The sequence below is a fragment of the Hibiscus syriacus genome, unplaced genomic scaffold (assembly GCF_006381635.1).
Source record: "Hibiscus syriacus cultivar Baekdansim isolate YM2019G1 unplaced genomic scaffold, ASM638163v2 tig00111689_pilon, whole genome shotgun sequence".
NCBI classification, from domain to species: domain Eukaryota; kingdom Viridiplantae; phylum Streptophyta; class Magnoliopsida; order Malvales; family Malvaceae; genus Hibiscus; species Hibiscus syriacus.
In genome coordinates, this window is record NW_024063154.1 from 211,344 (window position 1) to 234,047 (window position 22,704).

The 22,704-nt window shown below is 35.9% G+C and overlaps 1 protein-coding gene across 1 annotated transcript; it reads right to left on the bottom strand.

Moving 5' to 3' along the window:
- Positions 1-758: 758 nt before the first annotated feature.
- Positions 759-22,605, bottom strand: LOC120167580. Its single transcript, XM_039176553.1, is given in 21 exon segments — positions 759-1,283; positions 1,380-1,496; positions 1,499-1,553; positions 1,619-1,825; positions 14,039-14,322; positions 14,421-15,750; positions 15,835-15,992; positions 16,150-16,235; positions 18,027-18,094; positions 18,621-18,664; positions 18,975-19,050; positions 19,142-19,221; positions 19,319-19,412; positions 19,548-19,715; positions 19,908-19,970; positions 20,047-20,113; positions 20,868-20,956; positions 21,179-21,239; positions 21,351-21,460; positions 22,238-22,326; positions 22,410-22,605. Coding segments are annotated over 21 exon segments (3,591 nt in total). The 5' UTR covers positions 22,522-22,605; the 3' UTR covers positions 759-1,050.
- Between the last annotated feature and the right edge of the window lie 99 nt (positions 22,606-22,704).

Sequence of the window (22,704 nt, forward strand, 5' to 3'; positions counted from 1 at the left end):
GTGCTTAGTGTAAAAGTGATCGTTATTGGATTAATTAAGAAAATGAGGAAAACATAAAAGAAGAGATAGATAGAGCAAATATGTTAACTATGTACGTTGATGGTGTGAGTTTTGAAGTAACGTAATGCGTACAAGTATGAAAAAGTGTGTTATACATGTGGCGATGGCGGGGATACAACTCTTAAAAAGAGTGTATTTTTTTTTTACCATTTTTAATGATTTGAAAATGTTATTGATCCCATATAACACACTTGAAATCAGTTTAGTAACTTTTTTCATTTTCGACAATCGAAATTTACTTTCAGTACTCGAATTAAGTTCGTGAATCATTAAGGTCTAATTTAAAGCTTTTTAATCAATGGTTAAATTGCAAGAATTGTGAGAAGCATGGAGTGCAAGCAAAGTTTTGTGGCTCTTTTAAGTGCATGTAGAAGCCCAAGGGCTAAGGCTTTAATTTGGACAAATTATCTAATTCAACTTGAAGTCTTAAATGGTTGAATTGCCGAATCAACCGAACCGGCCAATGCGGTTCGGCTTTTACAACTGTGACTCAAGTAAAATTCTACGAATTCATCTAGCATCCAAGGCCCTGTGGTAACACACTTGTCCACATTGAAATCTGAATTTTCCTAGGTTAATTATTAAACTGATTATGTTCATTTTGAGATTTTATTTATCATATACACAAATTTTGTATTATTAATATTCGTGTGTTCATTCTAAAAATATAATATATTTCTGGATCGTACTATCCCAAAGCTGAAATGAAACATTGGGATGAACATAGCTAAATTTCAGGATAAGTCGAGACGTTGGAGCTGCTTTCAAGTACAGACATGCTTGTTTAACATGATTCTGGGGGGTAAATTACAAAATTTCGGATTTATACCATTAATTGCTTTCTCTATACTCGGACATGTAATTATCATATGTTACTATACACATAAAGAATGAGTAAACTATGATTGCAAAGCAAACAATTGATGGATAAAGAATGAGAATCGACGAGCTCAAATATGACCCTGCAATTGCAGCAGTAAACCATGCATGTTATCCAGTTCTGCTTAAGTCTTCAATATAAGTAGGGTTCACCTGGAAAAATTCTGAATTAGATGATTTGGTAACAAGCGCGGCACACTTGGCCTGTGAATCCGAAACCAGCTCCTCAAGCAAAGCCAGTGTTGTGCGCTGGTCTTCCGTCATCAATTTATATGACGGAGATAGTCCAAAACTTCCAAAACCGCTGCCTTGACTGCACTTTGGTGTGAATATCTCTTCGATTCCTACAAGTTGTTAGAGCTTCTAACTCATGCAGAACATCTGGTGGTATGTTAACTTTTTAACTGAATGCAATAACAGCTTAGCTGAATCGTACTTACCAAGGTTGCCAAGTTTATCTATGGTATCCTTGCCAAGCGACTTTTCGAACTTGAGCATCCGCAAGATTCCAGCAGCTAACCGACCCATTGAATCAACTTCAGCTTTGCACAAAAAAGCAGGTGCTCGAATTCATCCTTGGCTATGATGGCTCGATCTACAAGATGGAATGAAAGCTCTATTATGAGTGATTGAACATCATTACCTGTAATCAAGTTCTTCACAAGTACCATCGGATTACCGGTTGTTTGACAGAGAATTTAAAGTTCTCCACCACCCAGTTAACAATTTCGTCCTCAAAGTTATCTTCTGATACCACCATATGAACTTCAAGATTAATTCCTCCAAATATCTTTAAACTTTCTTTGAAGCCGTTAGCAAGTGAAGCATCTTGAAGGGTGCTTCTTTCGACCTGAGGCTTCAATGTCTGCAGGCCTTCCACACTAACCTACAACCATTTTTTATTTTAGAAAGTTAATCCAAAGTTTCACATGAAATGAGGTCACTTTCTTATTAATTCAAAGTTTCTCACCAAAATATAATTCCCTCTATCATGTGCTCTAGACAACAATACTGAAACAAGTTCAAATGCTGATGAGAAATGAAAGTGGTCACCAATTCTACAGAGTTAATGCATACGCTTTGCGTAGCTCCTAAATCTAAATCCTCAAAAGGAAGATGTGAAATAAATATAAATATAAATCCAAGTTTTAACCTTTTTTTCAACCATTTTTTTAATCATAGAAGTTCAGGGATGGCAGAAACAACCTGCCCTGACCCTAGAGAGTAAGATCAGATTTAGGTAAAATTCGCATATGTCCTACCCCACCTTGATATATTTGCTAAAATATCCCTCTTCAATTTTCTAAATATTTTAAATTATACTTTCTTAATTTTATAAATAGTGTATATTCTGATTATAATTTGAGATTTCTAGAAAAGAGAAAAGAAAATTCTCTTGATCTATATCATACTATATCAGAAGAACACAACCTGTTTTAATAGGTTGTGAGTTATAAGTTAGAGTCCTACTAGTTTTCTTTTTCCCCTAAACTCTTATCTCCTAAAACTTCTCTTTATCTCCTAAGAAGATAAAGTCTAATCATATAATACAGATAAATTACAATAAATTAAACTTAAGAACAAATAACTCATATTCCCGACAGCTTTCTACTATCCTCGAGTGAGATATGTTATACAGATCCAACTTGCACTTGAATCCATCAAAGCTGGTTCATGGAAGAGCTTCGGTAAGAATGTCCTCAAACTGTAATTGAGTAGGAATGTAACTTAGTTCAACAAGCCCATTGTTGACTTTCTCTTAAATGAAGTATCTATTGATCTCCACATGCTTTGTCCTGTCATGATGAACAAGTCTTCTAGCAATAGTTATGGTTGATTGATTATCACTTTGTATCTTGAAATGATCCTTAGAGTCAACCTTTAATTCCTTTAACAGACTCTGAATCCATATTCCTTTACAAATTCTTGAACCAAGTGATCAAAACTCAGCCTCTGCACTACTTGAAACTACACACTGCTTTTTGATTCTTCATGTAACAAGATTAACCCAAACAATGAAGTAATAGCCACTTATATTTCTTCTTTTAGTTAACTCTCTAGCCCACCTTGCATTAGTGTATACCTCACAGTTTTCACTCCTATTGTGATCTAGTGTCATCTTTAGGTATCAAAGGATTGGATTTACAATCTTTAGATGCTTTTCTCGTGGACCACTCATATGTTGGGCTGATACTACATACTGAGAATGCAATGTCTAGTCTTATATATGAAAGATCAGCTTGTCCATTAGTATTTGGCACTGCTCTTTGTTAACTGACACTTTTTCTTCATTCTTCTTTAATTTTAGATTATGATCCATGGGTGTTTCTTTTGGTTTACACCAAAGTAAATCAATTTCGATTAACAATTCCAAAATATACTTTTTTGAGAGATCACAATCTCTGCCATAGATAGAGCACCATACATCCCAGAAAGTATTTGAGAGTACCAATGTCTTTGATTTTAAAGTCAACAACAAGTACCCTTTTTAGTTTGATCATTTCTTCTTCGTCATCTCCTGGTATAATAATATCATCAACATAGACAATAAGGATGATCTTCTTACGTTTTGATTAGGTTTTCAAGAAAAAGATGTGATCTATTTGGCACTGACTGTATCCATAAGTAATCACCACTTTGATAAACCTATCAAACCATATACGAGAGGAGTTGTACCATCCACATCTCTCCCACAATGGGGACTTCTTCAAAATTGATGGTTTTAAACCTCCCGATTGACCCTTCTCGATCTTGAGGCCAAGCTTGTTGGTTGCTCCTTCTGACATGAATAGACTATTGCTCCTGTGTCGATCAGGGCCCCAAACAGCATAATGTAATAACTCAAAGGGGGCAGTAGTTAGCCTATTGACACGATGATTAGAATTAAGACGATGACTTTTAACAATTTGATAAGACTTGCAATATGAAGAAGAAATATGAGAAAGTTGAGGACAAAATTTCTTAAACATTGAAAGCGAAAGATGACCCAAACAACAATGTTATTCAAAAGGAGTAACGGTACCTTCACGGCAATATATTGCGGTTTCTAGGTATCAAGAACGTAGATACCATCAAACTCTTGTTGAAAAACGGTGCACATGGGTGCACATGGCACCGAAAATCATTCAATTGCTTTGTCAAATGGGAGCACCGAAAGGTGTAGAAAATATATTATTTTAATTTATGGTAAAATCATATCTAGTCATTGTAATTTAGGGTATTTACAAATTAGTCCTTAAGTTTCAACTATAAATACCCTAGCTCATTTAGCTTCAAAACCATCCCAAAGCATTCTAGCTTTCTTCCAAAACTAGAGAGAATTTAGAGAGTTTCTTGAGAGTTTTTTTTTTTTATCAGAGAGAATTATCATTGTTTTCTCCTTGGGATCGAGAGAGGTTGTAATTCTATTTTCATAGTGAAATTCTTCTACCGTTGCCCGTGGTTTTACCCTATATATTTAGGGGTTTTCCACGTAAATTTTGTGTCTCTTTTATTTTCAATTTTTATTTTCTCAAATTATCAGTTGCGATTTTGCTCTATCCGATAGCCGTCTTCTGCAAAAATTGGTATGAGAGCCAGATTTGAGTGCGTAATATCTGCTTATTGTCTTTGTGGTTGCCACCAAAAGGTGGATCCTCCAACATAATAAAATAAGAAGGTATTACCCATTCTTTGAGGTTCTAGAGAACTATTCACGATAGTGAAATAGTGAGAGCTATCAATAATAGAAGCTATGACAACAAAATTTGACATTGAAAAGTTCAATGGGATAAATATCTTTTTTTTATAGGAATAGAAGGCCTCAATAAAAACCCCTTCGTGATTAACGAAACTTAAAAATAGCTCCTTAATCCACACAAGGAGGAAAAGAGTGCCATAGGATTTCATTAAACTCAAATATAACAAAGTATACAAACTAATCTCCCTTAAGAGATACAAACCAGAAGAAGAAACAGCCCTTAACAGAACATAATTCAACCAATACCAGCCTTAGCTAGGACATCCGCCTCTATATTGGTTGTCCTACTAACCCAACTAATAAAACCTTCATAAACACTAAGCTTTGAATCTCTTTAACAATTTGAACATAAACAACAGGACAAGAGACCACATCCTTAACCCAACCAACTGCCACCTTACTATCACTCTCAATAATCAATCTATCTTTAAACCTATGACAAATAGATTCATAAAAATCTAAACCCTTTAGGATAGCCTTCAATTCCATTAAAGTTGGGGGCCTCGGACCAGCATGCTCTTTGAAGGAGCCAAGATCGAACCAGACATGTCTTTCAAAATACCACCTAAACCACTCCTCTTCCAATCACTCGAAGTAGCCATCCACATTAAGTTTAATAAACCTTTTGGAGGAGGGACCAGGAAACATGGTTGAAATCCGATTAGAATGGGACGAGTAGGAATCCACTAAGGAAGGGTCAGCAAAGATCATCCTTGGAAAGTAATATGAGTTTCCTTAGCTAGAAACCATGAAGCAAGCCTGCACCTTGCTAGAAAGAAAATCTCTGCTCGATCAAGCTTCCCTCCTTCAAAACACTATAAATTCCTGGTTTTCCAAATTGTCCATAAAAAAGCTCCAGGGATAATGACCAGATAAGAGAGTTGGTCTTCAAGTCATTCCAAGCCAATAGGAATCTTTTAGCATCTACATGAAAAACAGACTGAAAATTCCAATACCCAAGAATTTCATCCAAATTGGCCAAACACCGAACAGGAAAAAAATAAATGCGATGAAGACTCTTCTTCTAGATTACAAAAAGAGCACAAAGTATCATTTATGCCCTGAACACCTCTTAACCAGAGCTGTCTTCACTGCCAACTTCTTAAGATAACTTGCCAAAGAAAAGTCTCTACTCTTGGAGGCAACAGACCCCTCCAAACATTAGACTTCCAAAATTTAGCTTCCTCGAATCGGGGGAACCCGAATAAGATAGATTGACACATGATTTCACAGTGAAAACCCCTTCTCCAGTCCCCTTCTAAAATAGTCCATCAGCGGCATCAACAGAAATAGAAAAATCAGAGATAACAGCCATCAAATTCGCCCATTGCTCAATTCCCAGTCATTCAACTCTCTCCTCAGCTGAACGTTCCAAATCAACCCCTGAACTGAACTCCCCAAACTGAAATAATCTTCCTGCTTTATCACTGCAATGAAAATAGTCTAGGGAACATACCATCAAAATGATGTCCATTGCCCAATTGTCTTGCCAAACCGAATGTTCTCCCATTGCCCAATTTTATAGCTATTTACCTCTGATACTACAACCCAACGAATACTTTATAATATTACTCACCATATCTCTCCACATCCAAGAAATTTAGGAGAAACTTTACTGTCGAACTGCATCAAGGAAGGTCAAATTTATTTGATGCAGAGCATTTCCCTCCAAACGCCTCCCTCTCAATAGCAAACCTCCAAGCCCACTTTTCCAAAAGTGCCCTATTCACCACATTTAAATTAGGAACCTCCAAGCCTCCTTCAATTTTTGGTTTACAAACGTCGGACCAGCTTACCCAATGGATATTCTTTTTCCCATCTCCACCACCCCATAAAAAATTGACAAAATAGAATTTAGAGTCTTGTAAACTGAAGTTGGAACCTTGAACATTGACAAAAAGTATATAGGGAGTGAGCTTAGAACTGATTTAATTAGAACTAGCCTGCCTGCCAGTGACAGAGATGAGCCTTTCCAGCCCGCTAACCTCTTATTAAAGCTTTGAACCACTAGATCCCATAGAATGTTAGAGTTCCTATGTGGACCTAGAGGGAGTCCCAAATATTCTGAGGGAAAAGATCCCACTGAACATCCAATCATAGCTGCCCAATCCTTAATTTCCTCTTCCTTTAAGTTCACCCCCAATAATTTACACTTTTAAATTCAGCTGAAGACCAGAAATAATAACCAGAAGCACCCTCTTACATTCAAGATCTATTTTTCCGACGCCCCACAGAACATAATAAGGTCGTCAGTAAATTGCAAATGAGTTAAATTAAAATTCCTCTCCTCTTTTCTAATGACCAAACCCAAAAAAAGCCCTCCTGAAACAGCCTTCAGTATTAATAAATTTCTCATTGTGGAAATTAAAGATGAATGCCATCCTGAGGAAAGACGGGTGTCTAGCGGCTATCAATGAAAGGCCAATGGATTTCGCAGATGACAGCAAATGGAACGAGATGGACGGGAATGCTATGGCAAATTTTCATCTAGCATTAGCAGATGAAGTATTGTCAAACGAGGAGAAGAGACAACTAAAGAGATATGAGATCATCTCACCAAATTGTACGAGGCCACATCGCTGCACAATAAAATTTTCCTTAAGAGGAAATTGTACACTCTCTGGATGCCAGAATCTACTTCAGTGACGGAGCACTTAAATACACTTAACACTTTATTTTCTCAGCTTACATCCTTAAGCAGTAAAATAGGAGAACAATAACGTGCTGAGCTTCTACTTCAAAGTCTATTGGATTCGTATGATCAACTCATCATAAACTTGACAAACAGTAATGTCACCAGTTTAGTCTTCGCAGTGACGGAGCACTTAATACACTTAACACTTTATTTTCTCAGCTTATCCTTAAGCAGTAAATAGGAGAACAATTACGTGCTGAGCTTCTACTTCAAAGTCTATTGGATTCGTATGATCAACTCATCATAAACTTGACAAACAGTAATGTCACCAGTTTAGTCTTCGATGACGTTGCAGCTGCTATTCTACAAGAAGAAAATTGACGCAAGAACAAGTAAGACAGACAAGTAAATCTGCAACAAGCAGAAGAGTTGACAACGATGAGAGGGAGATCAACAGAACGTGGCCAAAGCAACAGTCACAAACATGGTATATCGAAGTCGAGAAGCAAGAAGAATTTAAAGTGCTACAACTGTGGAAAGGTATATCGAAGTCGAGAAGCAAGAAGAATTTAAAGTGCTACAACTGTGGAAATAAATGTCACTTGAAGAAGGATTGTTGGAGTCTCAATAAAAACTCCAATCCACAAGGCAATACCGCAAACACTTCAGATGATGGAGATGATTTATGATGTGAAGCGTCAACTACCGTGGAAGGCAGAAAAAGATTTACAGATATATGGCTCATTGATTCGGGAGCAACATATCACATGACCTCAAGAAGAGAATGGTTCAATCATTATGAACCTGTCTCAGGAGGATCTGTGTATAGTTGCAATGATCATGCCTTAGAGATCATTGGCGTTGGAACCATCAAATTGAAGATGTATGATGGAACAATTAAAGTTGTTCGAGATGTGCGGCACGTGAAAGGCTTGAAGAAAAATTTATTATCCTACGGATTGTTGGATAATAATGCAAGCAAGATTGAAACACGGGAAGGAATAATGAAGGTGTTCCTTGGAGAGCTTATGGTACTGAAAGGCGAAAAAATAGCTGCAAACTTATACATGCTGAAGAGAGAGAGACTTTTCTAGAAGCAAAAAGCCTCAGTTGCCTCATGTAGTTCAAATTCTGCAATGCTATGGCATCAGAAACTTGGACATATGTCAGAACAAGGAATGAAAGTCCTTGTGGAGCAAAAGCTACTTCCAGGCTTAACAAAGGTATCACTTACTTTGTGTGAGCATTGCATAACAAGTAAGCAGCACCGGTTGAAATTCAACACATCAAATTCTAGAGGCAAAAGTGTTATAGAATTGGTTCACTCTGACGTATGGCAAGCACCAATTACATCCCTAGGCGGAGCAAAATACTTTGTCTCATTTATTGATGACTACTCCATGAGATGTTAGGTGTACCCTATTAAGAAGAAATCAGATGTGTTTTCCACTTTGAAAAACTTCAAAGAGCGGGTGGAACTTGATTCTGGAAATAAGATCAAGTGTTTCAGAACAGATAATGGAGGAGAATACACAAGCGAAGAATTTGATGACTTTTGCAGGAAAGAAGGCATCAAAAGACAGTTCACAGTAGCGAACACTCCTCAACAAAATAGAGTGGCAGAGCGGATGAACAGAACCTTGTTAGAAAGAACAAGAGCAATGTTGAGGGATGCAGTCCTAGAAAAATCATTCTGGGAAGAAGCAGTCAATACCACCTGTTATTTGGTGAATCGAGCTCCATCAACTACAATAGAGCTTAAGACACCAATGGAGATGTGGACTGGTAAACCAGCTGATTATTCAAACCTCCATGTATTTGGAAGTATTGTGTACGTGATGTACAACTCCCAAGAAATCTCAAAGTTGGATCCAAAATCCAGGAAAATTCTTGTGGGATCCCACTGCCCGCAAAGTGATCATTAGCAGGGATGTTATCTTTGTAGAAGATAAACTACAAAGAAAAAAAGACGATGATAGCATTGAAAAGTCAGAGACTACACAGATACATGTGGAAAAGGATGTTGAACAAGAAGATTCTTCTGAAGCAGAACCAACACATGATGAACAAGCACCAGAGAGTTCTGAAGCTCCAACAACTCGTCAATCAGATCATGTGAGAAGACGTCCCAATTGGCACTCAGATTATGTTATAGAAAGTAATATTGCATACTGCCTTTTAACAGAGGACGGTGAGCCATCAACATACCATGAGGCAATAAACAGCTCAGATGCTTCACTGTGGATGATGATGATGCAAGAAGAAATTGAAACCCTTCATAAAAATAATACATGAGACATTGTGCCACTACCACAAGGAAGGAAGCCAATTGGTAACAAATGGGTCTTCAAAATCAAGCGAAATAGTGACGATCATGTTGAGAGGTATCGTGCAAGACTGGTGGTCAAAGGATATGCTCAAAAAGAATGTATTGATTTCAATGAAATATTTTCTCCTGTGGTTCGACTAACAACAGTTCGAGTAGTTTTGACAATGTGTGCTACATTGAACTTACATCTAGAGCAACTAGATGTTAAAACAACTTTTCTTCATGGAAATCTTGAAGAAGAGATTTGCATGCTCCAGCCTGAAGGTTTTGAAGAAAAAGAAAAGAAGAACTTGGTTTGCAGGTTGAACAAATCTTTGTACGGTCTAAAGCAGGCGCCGAGGTGTTGGTATAGGAGATTTGATTCCTTCATTATGTGCCTTGGATACAACAGACTTAATGCAGACCCTTGTGCTTATTTCAAGAGGTCTGGTGATAACGATTTTGTTATATTGTTGTTGTATGTGGATGACATATTGGTTGCAGGACCCAACAAAGATCATATTGAAGAATTGAAGGCACAACTGGCTAGGGAATTTGAAATGAAGGACTTGGGATCAGTAAACAAGATTCTAGGGATGCAAATTCACCAAGACAGAAGTAATAGAAAGATTTGGCTTTCACAAAAGAATTACTTGAAGAAGATCTTGTCAAGATTCAACATGCAAGATTGTAAGCCAATTTCTACCCCTCTTCTATTAACTTCAAATTATCCTCCAGTATGAGTCCTAGCAGTGAAGAAGAGAGGATGAGATGTCTCGAGTACCGTATGCATCAGCAGTGAGAAGTTTAATGTTCGTTATGACATGCACAAGACCAGATATTGCACAAGCAGTGGAGTGGTTAGTCGGTACATGGAGAATCCAGGAAAAGAGCATTGGAATACAGTGAAGAGGATCCTGAGATATATCAAAGGGACCTCAAATATTGTATTATGTTACGGATGATCAAGCTTACTAATCAATGGGTATGTAGATTCTGACTATGCAGAGGATTTGGATAAAAGCAATCTACTACAGATATGTGTTCAAAGTTGCTGGTGGAGCTGTAAGCTGGGTTTCAAAATTGCAGTCAATTGTGGCTACATCCACAACAGAGGCAGAATATGTAGCAGCTACACAAGCCAGTAATGAAGCAATTTGGTTGAAGATGTTATTGGAGGAGCTTGGGCACAATCAAGAGTATGTCTTTCTGTTTTGTGACAGTCAAAGCGCCTTGCATTTAGCAAGGAATCCAGCATTTCATTCAAGGACAAAACACATAAGAGTTCAGTACCATTTCATTCGTGAAAAGGTGGAAGAATGGACGGTAGATATGCAAAAGATCCATACCAAAGACAACATAGCAGATTTCATGACGAAGGCGATCAATGCCCATAAATTTACTTGGTGTCGATCCTCTTGTGGCCAGACGGAAATATAAGCAACATGAAGGTATAAGGTAGAAAGAATGGTGTGAGGATATGATTGTTCCAATCAAATCTTCAAATCTTCAAGTGGGAGATTGTTGAAAAACGGTGCACATGGCACCGAAAATCATTCAATTGCTTTGTCAAATTGGGACACCGAAAGGTGTAGAAAATATATTATTTTATTTTATGGTAAAATCATATATAGTCATTGTAATTTAGGGTATTTACAAATTAGTCCTTAATTTTCAACTATAAATACACTAACTCATTTAGCTTCAAAACCATCCCAAAGCATTCTAGCTTTCTTCCAAAACTAGAAAGAATTTAGAGAGTTTCTTGAGAGTTGTTTTTTTCTTTTTTATCAAGAGAGAATTATCATTGTTTTCTTCTTGGTAGATCGAGAGAGGTTGTAATTCCTATTTTTCTCATAGTGAAATTCTTCTACCGTTGTCCGTGGTTTTTACCCTATATTATTTAGGGGTTTTCCTCGTAAATTTTGTGTCTCTTTTATCTTTTATTTTTTATTTTCTCAAATTATCAGTTGCGATTTTGCTCTATCCGATAATCGTCTTCCGCAACAACTCTCCCATACCAATAATCTTCTTCATCATAAAATCCTGAACCGAACAATAACCAAGAAAAAAATAGACTCAACAATTGAAGTCACTCGTAAGTTTGCTAACAAATATCAAATTAATAGATATTGTGCGATAGTCGAGACTCAGAAGTGAACACATGTAAAATGAAGGAATAAGGTAAGATTCATGATATCAGACCCAATTATATTGAATATTGAGCCATTGGCTAAAGTGACAGGTGTGATGAGCTTATGTGGTTGAAAATGAGAGAGTAAATTGGAATTATCTATCATATGATCTATAAGACCAAAATCAATAACCTATTTTGAAGAGGCAAAAATAAGACATGTATGATGTTTACTTGATTTGACAAAAGTAGAAAGAGAATCATCTGGAAATTTAAGAATGGATCTAAAAAATTTTAATATTTTTTTCTTAAAAATAATGGTATGCAATTTTTTTAACACTTAGTGTCTAGAAGTTGAATCAATTCGATCGTAACAAACTTTCCAGAGGTCTCATACATGCAAAAAACATACGAAAACAGATTATCCAGAGAAAGGTCAAACCCATTGTAGCCAAGTCCTAAAACAAAATCGATGTCGACCCAATAGAGGTGAAAAATGCAAAGCATCGACTCCATAAATTCTGCAACCAGAAGGTACTAAAAGGAAAAGCCCACACCAAAAATGAACCGAAAGCAAGAATCGACCAGAGGGATATGTTCAGAATAAGAATCCAACGTCAGAGGCAGAAGACGATGTCAAAAACCCCTCCCACACGATCTCACATGTTGGCGCATGGAGAATTGATGAAATTTTTTTACGGCACGTAGGACCCACACACGTGAAATCTAAAGATCTGGTGCTGGTGACTAACGGATCAGCGCACGACAGACCTCATTGTGTTGGGTATGTCAAAATAAGGGCCTTTAAAACCTACCCTTTAAAGAATGACATTAACCACTTTCCTACACCTAAACAACCCCAAAAAAAACGTAAACTTAAAATCCTTAAAATTGATTTTGACATTTGATACCATGTAGAGACGGTAAAAGAGAGACAAATATTCATTGTGTATTTTGTTATAAACATTGTGTATATACAACACGAACCAATTTATCTCAGTGATTAAAAGGAATCATTGTTGTTCTTAAAAGTCATGGGTTCGAGCACCAGCGATTATAAGAGTGATTGAGCGTATATTTTCAAATGATTGAGAGTATTGTTCTATTAATAAAAAATGTGTATATATACAAGTATAAAGCTCCTATAATAGGTAACATAATATCATACACTATATATTTTCTTTGGTCTCTATGTCAAAGAGTTCATAAATGTCTAAGTTGGAATACGTCTTCTTTGCTGCCTCTCAAATCTCCTCTGTTGTTTTGCAGGGGAGGAAATTCACTCCAATTTCCATGGTCATGGAATTTATGAGCCATGACGTGATCACATGGTTCTCAATTCTTCACACTAGATACTTAGGATCATCTGTTTTTGGAATAGAAACCCTCTCGGTGAGATAATCATCCTTGCCTTCCCTTGAGATTTACATGAGAACTGACTGTGACCACTGAAGATAATTCTGGCCATTGAGTTTGAGGTTTGTGACAGGAATGAGTGAGGTATCGATAACATTGTTGGAGGGATGGGTGTCGGAGCCTGAACTGACTTCCGATAATGACGTAGGTAGGTGTTCCAAGTTTTACTAGGATTGATAACCTAGCCTGATACCATGTGAGATTTCAAGAAAAGAGAGAGAATATTCTCTTGATCTATATCATACTAAAACAAAACACAATCTGTCTTGATATGTTGTGAGTTACAAGTTGGAGTCCTACTAGTTTCTCTTTTTCCCAAACTTCTATTTCTTAAACTTTATCTTCTCTCTTAAGTAGATAAAAACTAGTCATAAAATACAAAAAAAAAAAATTAAACTCCTAATCTCTACATCCTTGTAGACAATTCCTTAATTTTATAAGATTTTATAACATACAAGATTTTTCTAAGATAAAATATATAATATTATGTAAAATTTCAGGGTGGGTTGGGGCTAGATCAGGAAAAGCATTTTTAGGTTAGAGTGGGAGTTAGGTGCTAAAGTGTTATAAAATTAGGAAGTAAAAATCGGGTCAATGTCGGAGCAAGTAAAAGACTGCCCAGCCCTGTTTCCATCCCAAGACAAGTTCAAGGGCCAAACTCTCCCATAGCCTCCCAACCATAGAACGAAAACTCGCCCAGACACACAGTCAGTATACATGATTCGAAGACTAAGAAAAATGCAGAGAAATATAGAAATGTTTCACTGTTGTTCACATATAATATTGTTGGTTTCAATAACTTTAAACTAATAAAATACCATTAGAAGGCTAGGAGAAACAAAAGTAAACTGTAAACAAGATTCTTACCGTGACCAACTCCATAGGATATCTTTGCGTTCCATGTGAAAATACTTTTACGTTCTTCACATCCTTCGGCCTACTTTTTGCTTTTACTATCAAACTTTGGAAAGTCATGTGCCAACACCTAAACTCTCTGCCTAAGTCTTCTTTCTCGAACCGCCACATTTCAGCCATCTCTTGCCCACACTCAAGTGCAAATAACCAGTCTTGTAACTCGACGGATACATCCACATTAGCTGGGATTTGTAGCTGCAAAAAATCATCTTTTTTCACACCTCCCAAGGTTTCACCTGGAAAATTTTTTGGACATATACAGTTAAATTATGGGAGTAAAATGCCAAAGGAGAACTATACTTCCACTTATGAAAGGGCAACTAATGTCCCGTACCATCCACAAGATCATTATCAATGAAAACTGAAGAATTTAAAAGTTTTGATAGTGGCCCAGAGGACAAGTTCTCTATGCCCTTAGAAAGCCTCATGCTGGGACCACCATCGGGCCCAAAAATTCCAAATCGATGTAGCAGAGCCTCAGTATAATTCATTCCTCCGCCTAACCGCACACCTGATATACAAACTGACAGACGTAAAGTATGGCACTCTTTGTCCAGCTCATTAAAAGGAATGACATGCACAGTGCTTATCTCAAGAAATGGAATTAATGGAGCTTTTCGATTAGATAGCTGCTTCTGCTTGTTGTGTACCCAAAAAACAGTTCTCAACGGAGAAAATCCATTCCCAGTTACCAACGAACCGTTTTGAGCTGAACCTAACAGCGGCTTATTACTGTGTACAATATTTCCCTCTGTGTGTACACATTCGACCTGAACACTCTCCCAACGCAAAGTTGATGAAACAGCTATAGCACCACCAAGAGTTCTGTGAGTGACTTTCAGGAACAGATTCTTCCCCATAAACTGAGCTAATGGCATGCCCTGGATATCCAAGGAGGATGATTCAAGAAACCTAAGCTGAAGGATATTTAATGCCAAACTTACAGCAGTATCACTAGGAACTTTCTCTATCAGTCTTGCACCCGCACTATCATCTTTGTTTCTCTTTGATGTTTTATTCTTTCCATCCACTGAAATCTTTTCACTGACTTTACCAAAATAGCCATAAAGGTCCAATACAAAAAAGAACTGCTCAACTGATGTATTGGACATAAATTGTTGGCAAGCAACACCTATTCTTACAAGACCACCTGGAGGAGGCACAACTGTTAATGGGTTCCCGTCAGAAGATGCCATAGCTAACTCAATACAAGTATCTGTCAGCTCAACACACCTCCACGAGTCCGAAGACCGGCCATGAGAACCAGTTATGCAAGCTGTTGTTTCCAACAATAAACTGAGTTGGGATACTTCGGCCGTCCATTTCTTCAGGCTAGCATCAACAGGTTGCCCATCCCAGAGAGAGAGAAAAGAAGGATCCTTCTCCAGATCCAGTAGCTTGTGGTTTAGTGAGGGCGACTCGCAAAAAAACAACTTTTCAAAGTGAAGCCTAGCTCCAGAAAATGTGTTTTGCATGACAAGGTTCTTGTCGCCTCCAGGATTATCAAATTTGCTAGTGTCCAGAGGAACACTAATATCCAACTCCTTGAGTGTGAACACAAAGGAATTCACAGAAGAATCTGGTACAATAGAACCAGGATTGACAACTACTCCATCAGCTAAGAAGGAATATATCCTCAAACAAGATTCTTCCTGAAGATGTATCTGAATTAACAGAAAAATGAGAATGAAAAAGAAAAGTTGATATAATATGAGTAGTTATTGTTGATAAGAATTATGAATTTATACCATAAGAGGCTGACAATCAATTACAGTTTGGGAAGCAAAAGATGGAGGGAGTGGAGAAGGTTTGATTTGAAGAGAGTGGAGGCATATTAAAGGAACACCCACAGGTAATTGCCATTGTTGTTTATCCAAAGGATATATCGGAGGGCAAAAATTCTCACCTGATAAATCAATACAGAAAATAGAAACATAAATCCTGGTAATGTATACCATTGTCATACACAAGTTGTTCAAGAAAATAATGTTCTTTTCTCATCTCTTTTTACACATACGTGTAATGAAATTTTCTGTGTAATACAAATAGTAATTAACCGATACCAAATTCGGGAATATGAAGTTGAGAATCAACAAGAATCTTCATAGATGGCTGCACTAAAGTACAGGGAGGACGAGAAAAGGTATCCCTGCATCATACCAGTTGACATGTTAAGTTCAACAGTAATACTTCCAAAATGAAGACTACCCAGCAAGAAATGCAAGATGACACCAAATGATTCACATACACGCTCATGTCAATATCATTTATCAGAGAATATCATTTCCCAAATTCAAAGTTTTGAACTGAGCTTATTGGAAACTTTTAAGAAAGAAAACATAACAATATTTCTACAAAAAAAAAAAGTTTCACTATTACTTATTAGGTTAATTATTAGGGAAATAATACTCTTTCTAGGAAAAGGAAAATTATTATTTCAGGGGATATCAATTTTATCATTATTAGGAAAATATTGATATTTGGTTAGTATGTCTTTCATTTAAACTGTGTAACCTCACTATATAAGAGGCGGATTGATAGCTAAATAAAACGTGCAATCTCATTGTTGGTGTCAAGTAGATCACACCTTATTTGTGAAAACCTCATCAAAAGATAAGAAGACCATTCTTATTGTCTACTTTGAAGATATTATCATAACATGAGATAACACAGAAGAAATCATCAAGCTAAAAGGCCGACTTGTTGCTGACTTTAAAATCAAAGACTTCGGTGCTCTCAAATATTTCCTAGGGATAGAGGTTGTTCGATCTAAAGCAAGAATTGTGATCTCTTAAAGAAAGTATATCCCAGGTTTGTTAATCTTAACTGGAATGCTTGGGTGCAAACCAACAGAAACTCCTATAGATCCTAACCTAATTAATGAAGAATGAGAGGGTGCCAGTTGACAAAGAGTGGTATCAAAGATTAGTAGACAAGCTAATCTATATTTCACACACAAGACCAAACATTGCATTTTCAGTGAGTATTGTCAGTCAGCATATGAATGATCCAAGAGAGAGTATCTAGAGGTTGTAAATTGAATGCTAAGATACCTAAAGGAGTGAAAATCGTGAGGTAAAAGTATATACTGATGCAAGTTGGGTTGGAGAATTAACTGAAAGAATATCTATAAGAGGATATTTCTCCGTTGTTTGGAGTAATCTTGTTACATGAGAAGCTAAAAAAACAGTCTGTGGTTTCAAGTAGTGCAAATGCTGGATTTCGAAGTCTTGCCTCAAAAAATTGTGAAGGAATATGGATTCAGAGACTGATAAAACAATTAAAGGTTGCTTCTAATAATTATTTCAAGATGAAAAGTGACAATCATTCAGTCATAAGCATTTTCAAAAATAATGTTCATCATGACAGAACAAAACATGTGGAGATTGACAGACACTTTATTTCAGAAAAAGTGAACAATAGAATTTTTGAACCGACCTACATACCTACTCAATGCAGCTTGTGGACATTAAGCCCTTCCAAGAGCTAACTTTGATGGATTCAAGTCCAAGTTGGGTTTGTATAACATATACACCCAACTTGAGAGGAATGTAGAATGTTGCCGACAATTAGGAATTTTATTTAACTTATAAGTTTAATTTATTTTAGGAGATAAATTTTAATTTATTTATATTGTACGATCAGGATTAAGTTTCTTAGGAAATAAGATAAAATTTAGGAGATAAAAATTAGGAAGAAAAGAAACCTAGTAGAACTCCAACTAGTAATCCCATAATCTATAAAAACAGGTTGTGTTTTCTGTTTTTTCAATAAAAGAATTATTAGAAAATTTCTTTTTCTTGTCTCAATTTCTTCCTTTTTATTTACTCCCTCAGTTACTCACTAAACCTTCAAATATAGAAAAAATAATTAGAATTCACGATAGCCAGTTTGAAACAACCAAATCCAAATCACTAGAAATGTGAAATAACAAATATACCTTAAAAACAGCCCACCAATCATAACCTTAGAAAAATTACGAGAACTTTCTCCATCAGAGACACTGGCCTGCAGGAACATAACATCCTAACGTAAGATTTGTTACATCCCAGCATAACATGACTCCATACTAGCAGTCTAGGAAGTCCTTGGAAACAAATATCATGGCATGCGTACCATTTTCATATAAAAATAAAGAAATAATGCCTAGTAGATAGATTAGGCTTATTGCTTGATGTACTGACAAGCAATTAGAAGTTACTAATACATATGTACACGAGATTGCGTCAAGGATCTTGGATTTTTTTAATCGAATAAACCAATAAGCGATCGAACACCATAAAAACATTATCTCAAAACAAAAAATATTGCATAATTTTAATTTTTCACATGAAACATGGTTGTCTTCTAATTTTGGCCTTGTAATATACAGTTATGTAATTTTATATTTTCTACATGCCCTATATATCTGACAAGTTATAATCATACAAGAATCTTCCCACAGAAACAAAATAAGATATATCTATAAAAACAGAATCTAATTGGAAAAATAAGGGGATATTAAGTTAGAAGGTCAACAAACATAGAAAATTACCCGAGAAAAGTGAAGTGACTGCATCAAAAGGTCAAGCTGATATTCTGCAGGTAAGTTCAAACCCATGGAAAATGTTCTAAAGAAATGATGAGAAGTGTGCTTGATGGGGGAAGAGGGTAGAGAGGAAGAGAGTAAACAATTTGCTCTATCCTGTTTGCAATTCATTAACGAAAATAACTGCAATAGGAATAGGGAATACACTTAGGTTTACTCTCCTCCCCACTCCCAAAAAGTAGATAGTGGTTTATTCTACAATCTGATTCCTCACATTACCACTCATTTACTCTACTTGATTTCACCTTCAAACTTGGCTGTGTCCATGTGCGTAAAAAAACAACCAAAAATAAAACAAACCAGGGTCCTTGATGCAAAGAAATACATGCTCCACAACAAGAGAAACTAGTGAGTGTCCAGCTGATTCAACGGAATGCTGTCAGGTAACAGAAAGAAGACTCGATAAAATTTGCCCATAACAAGTTAATAATAAATATGAAGTGAATGATAGTAGATAAACTTCAAACCTGCTGAGCCTTAAGATCCACATCTCCTCTATTTAGACATACATATAATCCAGTCAAGAAGCGAAGAAATGCTCGGAGACCTGCACGCATGGTTGTCCGCCAATTACTAGCTGTGTAGTACCATACATTTAATTCAAACAGAGAAAAAAGCAGTTAGAAAACTGGTTATCTTATCACCTGGTTCACTTAATGCAGGGCAAACAACCTCTGTAACATGTAACTGAACCTCAAGGCCAAGTGGACTGTTGAGTTCTGTCCTCTGCACGGTGATCTACAAGAAAAAGGTATTAAGGATTAAAATGTTATTACAAGAACCCTGAAAACCTGAAAAAGCTATCTACCACCACACAACAGTATAAAATAAAATAAAAGTTATTAAAATATTGAAAATGTATGGTTTGATTACATAAGCCTCTCCTGATATGCCCTCAAGAAAACGTTCTCCGCCAAAGAAAACACGCTTTGCACCATCATCTCTTTGAGCTCCCCCAACTTCAGACCGTGCTAAATGATCATCACTGAACATTTCAGGATGAGGCAGGAGATCAATAGATAAAGATTCCCATTCAAGTTTCTGGAAAGAAAAGAATGTAGCATGATAAGACACTAAGATGAACTGTACAGCCTATAAACTCCAAATAACAGAGGCCAAAAAAACAAAAGGATAAAACATTTAACATAAAGCATTACACATGATGAATGTGCATGCCCTTATGTGCACTTATATACGGAGGAACAGAGGAATAGCGAGTCTATAATATGTTACCCTGAAAACATATATGAGATTTTTGTTTGAGGAGAAATCCCGTGCTTCCTTAAGATTTACAACCTGGAAAAATAAAACAAATTTGTAAATAGGAACAATTAAAAAGATATGACTCAACAATACATGACTAATTAATTACCTTCCAATTTTCATTAGTAGTATAAAATGAAAGGTTGCACATGGTGATAGATGCCATAGGTGGCGCCCTGAAAAATGAAAAACATATGTAAAGCAATGAGGTACAAGATCCATGCAAGTTTCATTGACCGTCAAAATAGTTTGAACAAATTAACCTTTTGCAGAGCACAAGCAATGTATAAAGAATAAAATAATGAAATCCTAATGATAAGCAACAAAATGTAGAAAACTATCTGGTTTCTCCCAGAATAGATATAGAACAAACAATTTTCCCATGCAAAAAATGTACAATATTCATAAGTTTTCCTCATACCAATGGTTATCTGACTTGTAAGTTAATGATGATGAAAAATGCACTCAAACTTTGTGGGGATGTGATATTTGGACATCAACCAACTGTTACAGACAGCTTTTTTTTTAAAAAAAATCTAGAGAGAGCACCAAGTACATGCATCTTTGATTTGAAATTTCTAATATCAACAATACATTTTTGAACAATAACTCGGATTTTTCTTCTTATTATTCCTTTTTTTTTTTGTAAAATGATCATAACAGTTGTAAGAAATTCAAAAACATATATACGAGTAAACTTTGAAGAAAAATGGGCAATTTCATTATATGGAAAATTCCTCTTTTTAATGAGCATAGTTCTACAAATTCTTTGTAGGTTAAATTAAATTCTAATATAGCCATCAATGCAAGTGATTACACAAGTACAAAGTATAATAAAATAGACAGTAAGCATATCTCAACTGATCAAACAAAGTAAATTGAAAGTTTTTATTAAGAAGTAGAATAATAGCTGAAGACAAAAGAATTCACCAAACTGCTTCTCCTTCAAAACTTGAAGCTCCACGAGTTTCAAGTAGAAGATTGACTGTCTGGAACTGTAGAGTCATTCCATCTGCAATCTGAAAATAACAAAAGGAGAAAACATGAAGCATATATTTTGCATCTAAACCTTTGTCCATGTTGTTAGTGCATAAGCTGAAGACAAATTAATATAAGGCAATAGTGACTAGGAGACGAAGCAGGCCCTCTAAATGTGCTAACCTTGTGGCGTTTAAATCCGTGAATGGTTTAATATTCCAAGGTATAGAGTTTCTAAAACCTTAACAGAGATAGCATCTAACCTTGTCAGCAAAAGCATAACCGCTACCTTTCCCTGAGCTGGTGGTTGATTGCGTGTTGTAACTACAGAAGCAGGTTTAAGATGCTAATAAGAACAGTACAACATTCCAAAGTACAAATTTACAAATATGATTTTAGTTGTGAAACTTAGCATGGAGGGTGAATCTACATTACTTGTTTGAGGTACTTGGAGTATCAACATCAGGATTTTCTTCCAGAACCAGATCAAGTCTATCAATTTGTAAAACAATTGGATCGACCTGTACATTACTGACTTTGGGCAGCTAGCACAAAAAAATAAAAATAAAAAATTATATTTTAGAGAACATTATCATATCAAGTCTAACACTGATTGCCTCATCCACCTCCACCCATATTTAAATGGGTGTGAGTTTTTCTATAACCACTCCTCATTAGTCCAAGCCACACCACCTCACTTCTTGTATTAATAATCTTCTAATTTAATATTATAAAATTGTATATTTACCACAACTGCCTTGCTCTACTGTGCACATTCACCTTTTCTTTTTCTTTAAAAATGGAAATCCCATTCCAAGCTTATCAGTGAGAAATGTCTACTTTACATCAAACCATTCAGTTCCAAAATACCATTCCACAAATAGTTTGAATTGAGTAAATGAAGATGATTTTTCCATTAATAGAGATATTATATATAAACCAACAGATACCAAACTAAGTACCAGATAACTCAAAATCCATCATAACTTTTCTTTAAAAGAAAAAAAATACTAAAAAAGAAAAATTGGAACTAATTCTCTACAGTTCATAGGAAGAGCAAATAAATTATTAAAAGTCTCATAATTCCATTTTAAATTTCCCAATAATAATATATAATAGACAATTGTATCTTGATGTAAACTGAAATCTTTTGATAAAAAGGAAAACGAAATCTAATGTTTTATTATGATGTTCAATAAATCCAATCAATTAGGGAACTTAACATCTAAATTTCTTTATTAGGGCCAACTTAAAACTACAAATTAACCTAAATTATCCAATTCAAAATTCAAAAAGAGGGGGAGGGGTGAAGGAAAACTCACAATTATTTCCAATTTCCCAATTTTGGCTGTCGTCACGGTCAAAGCCAGCGGCAGCCCCATACTCGCGTGCAAAGCATCGCCATTTATATCTATCAAATCCAAAATTTATTATTATTTTTTTCAAGAATGAAAATCGAAGCCTGATTTTAGATCCAAAAATCAAAAGAGTAACCTAAATTATAGAGATGTCCGGTACGGCCTTGCAGTTTAAATTGATCCCTTGAGAATGATTTAAGCCAGTACTTCAAAGTATACTCCAATGCTCGAGCTAAAATCGATTCCATTTTCAGATCGAACAAACAAAATAAAAATGTCTAGAGTATTCTTCTGAAAATTTAAGAAAGTTCGTTCAAGACTCATTAAAAAGAATGGAAAAACTCGATTTTCATTTCTGGAGGGGGAAAAATCCGAATTTTTTGGGGCTTTAAAATTAATGGTCAGAATTTTATTTATTTTTAAAATATCTA